The sequence below is a fragment of the Gavialis gangeticus genome, unplaced genomic scaffold, assembly GCF_001723915.1.
Source record: "Gavialis gangeticus isolate Ggan-Ray unplaced genomic scaffold, GavGan_comp1, whole genome shotgun sequence".
NCBI lineage: Eukaryota > Metazoa > Chordata > Crocodylia > Gavialidae > Gavialis > Gavialis gangeticus.
The window spans coordinates 7,973,577-7,982,999 of record NW_017729016.1 but is presented as its reverse complement, the minus strand read 5'-3'; the positions used below and the strand labels follow the sequence as shown (position 1 = coordinate 7,982,999).

General features: G+C 39.6%; 1 protein-coding gene across 1 annotated transcript in view; it reads right to left on the bottom strand.

The window, feature by feature from the left end:
* Positions 1-2,955: 2,955 nt before the first annotated feature.
* The window catches only part of LOC109294446 (BAI1-associated protein 3-like), a 12,601-nt gene continuing 6,133 nt past the window's right edge, over positions 2,956-9,423 (bottom strand). Inside the window, exons 2-4 of the mRNA XM_019512812.1 lie at positions 6,584-6,668; positions 5,239-5,325; positions 2,956-3,096 (exon numbers count right to left, since the gene is read on the bottom strand). Coding sequence (XP_019368357.1) covers positions 2,971-3,096; positions 5,239-5,325; positions 6,584-6,668 — 298 coding nt within the window. The 3' untranslated portion in view covers positions 2,956-2,970. The remainder of the gene's footprint in view (positions 3,097-5,238; positions 5,326-6,583; positions 6,669-9,423) is intronic.

Here is a 9,423-nt window from a genome sequence, read left to right as displayed (position 1 = left end):
GGTCCCTTCCGACCCTAGAAACTATGAAACTATGAACTTGTGTGGATTCAAGAATCAAGCTGGAAATTTCACAAGAATGAGCTGTCTGATAAGAGCTCCAGTATCTTTTCTTTTAATTCTTGTTGGGAGACATACCAAGTAAATGGCCTTTTTTCCCTCCATGGTATACCACTACTTCTGCTTCCAGGCAATACAAAGTACAAAGATAAGCAAAACTGAAAAAAAACTGCATTAGCTCTACTTTTACACATACACGTGTAGAAGCAACCAGATTAGCTTTCCCCACACCATCAGATAGGCTTATTTTGGGTTCAGTTTGATAAATAGAAGATACAGTTTTATCACACTCTCTGAATCACTTTTTCCATCCTTAGATAAAACCAGAATTTTAATGAATGTCCAAATATAGCTAGTTGGTTGCAGAGTCATATAATAAAAACTACGGATAAAACAAAAAAAATAAAACTTCCCATATTTTGTCATTTTTCCCCAATCCTCTCTACAACAGAGTTAACATTAACCAACCCTTTATTAATATACTTGTACTGTATTTCAGAAAAGGCAATTCAGAGCATATCATTTTATAATTTTAGGGAGCAAGCACATAATCATTATATGAGATTTGATTACAATTTTAAAATAATGTTTAACGTTGAAAGACAAACACTAAAAGACATGTAAAGCTACTTACCACGATAGATCCTGGTGTACAGCAATTGTTAATAAAAACAGCAAAAAGACAGCAGACAATTTTAAACAACTAAACATTTACAAGACTTAAACTTAACACACACATACATATGAGGAAATGAAATCTGAACTAGCCACAATGAAAAGCAGTTTCTTAAGGTAACAGCTATCACAGCAGTAAAGGAAGGTGAAAATATAAAAGTGACAAGCCTGAAGAAAAGAAACTAAGATTTACAGATTAACCAGTCTGGTTAAATTTGCAAATATGCCAGACTGGGTCAGACCACAGGCCCACCTATGCCAGTATCCTGTATCTCAGAGAAGCCAAGAGTGAATGTTAAGTATTTATGCAAGGCCCAGCCTGACTAATCTGTCACCAGCCCCTTTATATCCAGTTTCCAGTATTCAGAGGTCTTGGAAGTCCTAATTTGGAGTCTGCAGCCCTGTCAAGTTCAACAGCCACTGACGAACCTGTCCTGCATGAATTTATTCAGATCTTTACCATCAAAAAGAGCAGTGAACAGTTTTCACTCACAGTGGAAAAGACTATTAGGAAGTTTGAGTTCTAGTATACTTGAAGCTGCTTCTGTCCAAAGACTTCCAGCGCTGTGACTGGTTATGGAGGATGGAGGCATATCTGTGTCTCCAAAGTTTATACCTCACTCAAAAAAACAACTGTTAATAGGGCTTTACTATGCTCCTGCTTAGCCTGTAAAATTCATGGAAGAGTAGCCTATCCTCCCTTCCACATGTAGCTTTTGCTAAGATGTTTTCTTAATATGCCTGGAACCTTAGCCCAGTTGCTTGTCTACAGAACTCTCTGGAGTTAGCAACAGAAAATTACTCTCAGAACAATACACAACACAAGAAAAAGCTGTTTTCAACAGTCGATTTCTAGGACCTAGCAGTGTTCTCTCGAGTCCTAGGAAAACGGGCCTGCATCTCTTTTTCTCTCTTCTCACAGAACTGACATCAATTAGAACACACCAGTGGTGCAGAATTACTATATTTACCTGAATACCAGAAAACTTTGAATTTAAGACAACCCTCTCCTGCCCCTGCCCCCTTACCTGCATGTAAGACAAGGGGCTTCCCCCCTAACCCCGGCTGAATGGATTTGAGTAACTGTGGCACATTTCCAGGTAGTAAAAGTGGGATGCCATGTCCCACTCACTTCCATCTGTCCATGGAGGACTACTCACAGAATCAGAAATAAATCCTGAAGAGTATTCTGCTGAAACAACTCCAGCTGCCCCAGAGGGAACATTGGACATAGACTAATTCTCAGAAAGATTAAAACTGTACCTACTGCTATGGACACTTGGAAGGAACGGGGTCTGTAAAATCCAAAATGTAAGTTTATCATAAGATTATTGAACTAAATATTATTATTATTATTATTAACAACTATTATCATTATTCAGTTATACTAAAATTGTCTCTGGCATTCAGAGAAACAGTGAACACCAACAACACAACATTAGGGGGTTTTTTTTAATTATAATTAATATTTCAAGTCTAAGACTCTAAAAAATTATTTTAAATGTCCATGCCATATGAATTCTGAGGATTTTGGCAAGTGAACAGACAAATAAGAGGGGGGGGTTGGCAACAAGTGCAAGTGAATTGGTAGGTAAAGAGCCAAGCTGGTGCATGGATGAATATTCTAATGAATAAATGTCCACTGAACTGTGGAGAAATCACTAGAGTTCAGAGAAACAATGTATGTAGGAAACCAAAAGATGCAACCACTAATTTGAATTTTCTACTGAAGAACAAGAGACGAAGGCAAGTCATGGGAAACAAAAATAAGGAAAAGGTAGTGGCAAACTGCAGCCTAAAACTGTATACTAGCATGCTGAGAGTCAGGAGATAGAAGAGAAGGAGCAACTAAATCAGTCAAACTACAAGAAAGGACAAGGTGGACTAGAAATATCACAAACGACAGGATAGTTCATAAGAAAACTGATTTCACAAAAGGATTTTGCAAAATGCATCTGATACTTCATATCTGCCCTAATTTTCATGAGTACTGCCTCTGTCAACAGAATTACTCTAGGACACCTTCTCAGAACTGCAGCTCTCACTAAATATTTAATGTTGAATGTCGTAGACACATTCTACAATACTGGAAACTCAAGTGCCCTCTCATTCATTAGATGAGCAATTATGTTAAGCTGATGTTGGGGTAATTATTCTCACTCATGCCCAGGTGGTGAACCTGAAGTCTTATTTATTTTATTGACAGGAACCCCCCTTATTTTTTGACAGGAATATGAGTCAGGAATATTCCCTTACCTTTTGCAGATACTCAAAGAGTTTATCTTCGTTGGCAGTATGTTCCGATGATACTACTCCTGATCTATAAACCACAGTGTATAAAGCTTCTTCATACAGCATTTCTACCTAGAAAGTAAGTATGTACAATATTTATAAAAAAACAAACAAACTTCCATCACTGTGGGGAAAAATATTTGTATCTTTTTCAAATTAGGAGTAATTTGTAGTCCAGCAATAAGAAACCCTGAGCAGTTTTCCATGGAGTATATACTCTCCAAGGTGATTCAGCAGCTAAAGGGTTAAAAATGAAATGCTTTCCCCCATCTTTTGAGGAGCTTACTGTTACACTCCATCCATTGCAAGACCAAGTAGACTGCAGATCAGAGAGAGAAAAAAGCTCAAAGAGGTGAAATGATTGGACACTTTCCATCAAGGTTGTTGCCCAGGAAGATGGGAATGATATTTAACAGTTGTATATGATGAAACATGCTTGCAAGGTTGAAAGCAGTAAGGAATCAGGTAAATCTGGTGCAAAATGCTTCCCAAAGGGCCTCTCAGCTAGAACGTAAGGAGTGGCAAGCCCGGGTTCTCCAACAGACCCAGCACAGAGATTATTAACTCACAGACAGACAGCTCAGACCCCATGGGGCCCAAGTCTTCTGGTTTTTGGATTTGGTACAGGCCCCTTGATACAGACTAGTCATACGCTAACTCTAATCCTAAGAGATTGCAGAATAGGAGATAACCAGCTGTGCAGTAACATTACCATGATGAATCTGGGGGTTACAAACTCAAGTCAAATTAGCAAGAGATGCTGCTGCAAAGAAGAAAAAAACTCAAAAACACACAACAAAATGCAGTTTTGGACAGCATTAATGAAAGCACTGTATGCAAGACAGGATTTTATCTATGATTCTATGACTTCTGGTTACCCCTGAGCTGCAGTACCACCTCCCATTTCAGGTACAGTATTTTAAGAAGAACAGAGAAAATGGAGCAGATCCAGAGGCAAGCAACAAGGATGATAAAGTGGTTGAAAACAACCTGTAAGATTAAAGTTTAAAAGAACTTAGTATATTTTGCTCATAGAAAAGAAAAATACGGGGGAACCTGACAGCAGCTTTCAAATATTTTAAATGCTGCCAAAAAGGAGGAGAAAAGTCATCCTCCCTTATACCAGAGGGCAAGATAACAGGCCATGGGCTTAAACTACAAGAAAGGCATATTGAGACCAAGCCTCAGGACAAAATTCAAAATGTCAAAAACAGCTGGTAAATGAAACAAACTGTCCAGGTAAGTTGTTGAATCTCCTTCATTGGAAGTTTTAAAGAAAAAGTTGGATAGGAATCTCAAGTACAGTTCTGGAGCAATTAATCTCGAGTCTGTGAACGATGCTGAACAACATGACCCTAGCGAGCCTTTCCAATCTTAGGATTTTGTGTTTAAGGTTTAAATTCTTTAATTCTCTTTCCTTTGGTTGTGCATTCAATGAAATATTGGAGTGCTTTAATGGTGGTTCTTGCAATGAGAATAAGCCAACACTAATGAAAAACCCAAACCAACCACAACTATCTCACACTGTAATAGCAAACAATGATTTAAAATACTTTTATTAACTTTAAATTGGAGCTCAGACATCCCATTTCTCCTTATTACCAAATAAAGGCCAGCCCCTGCAAACACACTTGAATATATTCCTGCTGAAATCAGTGAGACTACTCATAACTAGTTATTCATATGCATCCATGTTAACTGGATCAGGCATTTCTACAGAACAGGTATCCCAGCAGAAAGAAACTGTACAATGGCAGCTCTCAGACACCAAAGTTTAAAAGCCTACTTAGACAACTCTCTAACAACAAATTTGTTAGAGACAGCAGTGAGCTACCAAGTGCAAAAAGTGAATATGTTAACCTTCAGTTGGGCAATACTAAATTCAATTTTTAAAGAGAGGCTGAGCAGTCACAAATTAAATCACAACACAAAACTAGGGACAATGGGAGTTCTTCCCTGCCCTCAAGGTAATGAACTTGAACAGTTTGAGATGATATTTTCCATTTTTGGCTTTGGAAGGGGTTTTTGTCTAATAAGTTAATTTTCATAACATACACTTTGGGGCCATGCATTAAGGATTTAAACTAAAACAAAAAACAGGCAGACCTAATGCCCTGTCACCAATACTCTACCCTTTTATGTATAAATAAAATTAAAAATCCCAAGGAAGTGACAAAAGGGGGGTCCATGTTTAAATGTTTCCACTCTCATTACCTCCTCCTTTGTTGGCTTCATCTCCTCCACAGCATGACTTTGTCTAACAGTCTCAGGAGGAGGTGGAGTGCTGCTGTTCAAAACACCCTACAGAAAACAGACATTTAACATAATATGTCACTTCCAGCAAATTATTTAACAAAAGAGGAGGCAGAAACAGCACAAGTGAAAAAGGCAAGCAATTTCCAAGTAAGCAAAAGAGGAAAGAGTCAGAGAAACATGGGGTCACGCTGACAATTCACAGGTAGGCAACTCCCTATATTCATTGCTCAGTAACAGCCACAGACGAGACAGAAGGAAGTTAATCATATGATAGGGACTTTCAAATGCCTCTGTCAAAGCCCCTTAGAGAGACTACTAAGGAAAGCCTAAGGTAAAAGGTAAAGTTCTGCCATAATTAGAAAGCTGGCTAAGAGAAAGAAAACACAACAAGACTCAATCAATATCAATAAGGCCACAAAGGACCTGTCTGCATGGGGAAGCTAGTGTGAAATAAACTTGTGTTATATTTAAGCAAAACTGTCATTTCTCGCTTACCTTCATGTGGACCGTATCATTCTGCCCTAAGAGTGCTTTTGCACAGTTTAGCTTTATTTAGAGAAAATATCTAAACCACCCAATGGCACTTGGTGCAGAATAAAAGCATCCGTATAGGGGCTAGGGAGGAATAGCTAAGGTGTTTAAATATAACACCCCATAGATCATTTCCTTCAGTTGCTTGTATTCAGGTTGCTCTCCTCATATTTCTAGTTGGCACTTGTAGCCATTTTATACGTCCAGTTGTGAACATACCCCTCAGGTTCTTCTATTTCAGGTGCTGATACATTTCCACTCTTCTTCATTCTCTTTTCTACCCCCATCACTTAACTCTGTTGCCTGCCCGTTGGATCAGTATGGATTGACCAGACCAAGGTATCCAGGGAATCCTCCATAATGATTCTCCAGTTTCTCAAGAGCATGACTCTTCTCCTCCATCTGCTCTACTTGTACTTCATTCAGATGACATCTCCTTTCTACCCAGGCAAAAAGCAGAAAACAGAACTATCCAGTGCAGGTCGCAACCACCAAAAAATCAGACTCCATCCTTTTTCTTGGAGCAAAACAGTATCTATATGGTGAAACCTTCAAAGTGTTTCCTACAAACTCGCAGAGAAATAATTTGCTCTTTACTGAAACATTTGACCAAAGGCTAGTGTTGGCAGTTAGAGCAGTCAAGCTGCCTGAATATGCTTAATTGTATATTGTTGTATGGACCTTGGGAAGAGGGTTTGTTTTTTTTTTAGCTAGTGCCATTTTTCCTAATGAATCACTCATATTTTCAGTAAGACAACAAGGCAGAACATACCTCAAATTGTCCAGAATGCAGCCTAGATTCTTTTTTCAGGACTCTTTTCAGTCTTTCAAAAAAATCTTCATCTTCTGTATCCTTCCTAAAAGAAAAAAAAAATCCTAATCTTTCTCCGTAACAAAATATACCTACTACTCCCCTAAATAACCTCATGACCAACTTGCCTTAGTCCTTTACTGTGACCATTCCCCATGTTGTGCCTCCCTTGTGTTTTTGACTTGCAATTTGTGGAAGGGATTCGCTCTGTATAGGTTTCTTTATGAACATTTTACAGGTGGTTATGTGAAAGCAGGCTTGCGGCTTATAAGCATAATATCCATCCTTCATTCAGGATAAATGCAAGAAGCAGTTAACCTCCTTTTGATATTAGACAACTGAAGCAATAGGAGCTACATCATAAATATATAAGTAGTATACTCATCATAAAAATCTTATCCAATATTCACAACATAGTAAGGATTTCTAAAAGGAAGTTACTTAGTTCACCCTGGAATCAAAGCTAGTCCCTCCTTACTTCCAAACTGCATTTCTTGCCACATGAAACCAACCTCATTCCCTTCAGCGGGAGTCTGAGAAATTTAACATTTTCAACAGCAACTGTAGCAAACATTGGCCTTAGCTCCCTTAGCACTTAGATGGTTAAATATCCCAAGTCCATTTGAAATGATCCAAGATTCAGATCTGCCATCTTCCCCATCTTGGGATTCCACACACTGTCATCATTAGACAGCCAAAAAGACATGAAAGCAAGAACTCACAAGCCTGCCCATCTTTTGAGATGCAACATTTTACTTAGCTGTGCATTTCCTGTTTTTCGGATTTCCCCTTGCCATCCCTGGCACCTAAACCACACAAACACATTCAAACAGTCAGCTAGCTAGAGGTCCAGAAGAATTCAAATCCCTCAAATGCCCCTCAAAACTCTATTACCAACATTAGAGAAAGATACTGCTGCTACCAGAGAAGCTATGACCTTCAGTTCAAAAGAGTGCAGCTCTCATATTTAAATATGAATACAAGGAAATGCTCCCATCCCTCAGAACAGTCACTTTGCAGCAGTGTGATGTCTTGTCGGTTCACAGCATGATGAACCCTAGTTTCCCTGACAACAGTGTTTCAGAGCAATTCTGAACTCAATTCAGCTCTGTATGGGGTGCCTACTGCTTTAGTCACCAGTAATCCAGAGAAATACAGATAAAGAAGAAGTTAAGAGGAAACTGCCCAGCTACAGGATTTAGAATAGTGGGTCACCCAAGAAGAGCATCAGGTCTGCTTGTACCAATGAAATTTATCACAAATAGAGGAAGGCATGCAAAAATGATTAACTATCATCCTTTCATTCTGGATTTACATCATCATTATGCAAGTCACAGGGGAAAGTACATCAGCAGACAGAAGACGCCAGGTTCCAAGTCAGGACATCTTGTGCTAAATCACAGCAGTCGCGCACTCCATCCTTCATGCCCAGTAAGTTTCACTAGCTGCTCAAAGCTGGGAGAGGAAAGATTCAACTGCCTTCCCCTCTTTCACGAGTCTCATTCGGAGAGAGGCATTTAAGAATGCAGAAACTATGCTCCATAATTCTGACTGGCCTTGCACACAAGCGAAAGAATGGATCCCTGCCTTTGTCACAATGCATACCCATACAGGCCAGTGAGACTCTGCTCCAAAATTACAAAAAGAACATGAGAAATAAGAACCACCAAAGGAAAACTTGAAAAAACAACATTTACATTACATGGCTCTTTCCATGAGTGACAAGTGAGAGTTAAATAAAGCTCTGAGGGTCTGCATGACCTCCTTCCTGTACAATAGGGTTTTTTTTAAATGTTTACAGCATGCACCTCATTTTAATAGAGCAGTGATTTTCAACCCTTTCTCAGTTGTGGCCCCCTAAAAAAATTATGGGGAGAAAACCTGTAATATTGTCTACGGGTTACTATTAAAGTTTGCTTGATACCACATCATATGAGTTGCTGTTTCAATACTTGGAGGGCTCTGGCAAAAAGAATCCTAGTAGTAACAGTGCTGTGCTAACATTTTTTGCACATGGGACAAAGTTAAAGTTGTTGCGAGAATCTTACATGAAAAATTACTGAACAATTTATTCACGTGAAATTTCAACCGTAATGTTACAACAACTGGTTTTCTGCCTTTTGGGTTCTTCAGCTCTTATACCTGGGATGTAACATGAGAAGAGGCTGGATGTGTCTTATATTTAATTGGCTAGAATTTCCATGAACTTTTGACTTTTTCCTTCACAACAAGTCGGTAAGGAATTTTAAAAATAAAGATATAATAATTAGTTATGCTATCTCTAAATTGCTTTCTCACTGTACTTCTGTAATAACTCAAGACAGTTTCATAGTTAGTAGAGTCGGAAGGGACCTGAGCAGATCATCAAGTCTGACCCCCTGCCATGGCAGGAAAGAGTACTGGGGTCAAACAACCCCAGCAAGGTGTTTGTCTAGCCTTGTCTTAAAGACCCCCAGGGCAGGAGCCAGCATCACTTTGCTTGGAAGTTGGTTCCAGATCCTAGCCGCTCTGACCGTGAAGTAGCGCCTCCTGATGTCTAGTCTGAATCTACCCTCTGCCAGCTCGTGACTGTTATTTCTAGTCATTCCTGGCAGTGCTTGGGGGAACAGGGACTCCCCCAGTGCCTGCTGGTCCTCTCTGACTCATTTGTAACAGGCCACTAGATCCCCCCTCAGCCTTCTCCTGTGGAGGCTGAATAGGTTCAGGTCCCGTAGCCTCTCCTCGTAGGGCCTGCCCTGCTGCCCCCTGATCATGCGAGTGGCCCTCCTCTGGACCCTCTCCATGTTGTCCACGTCCCTCCT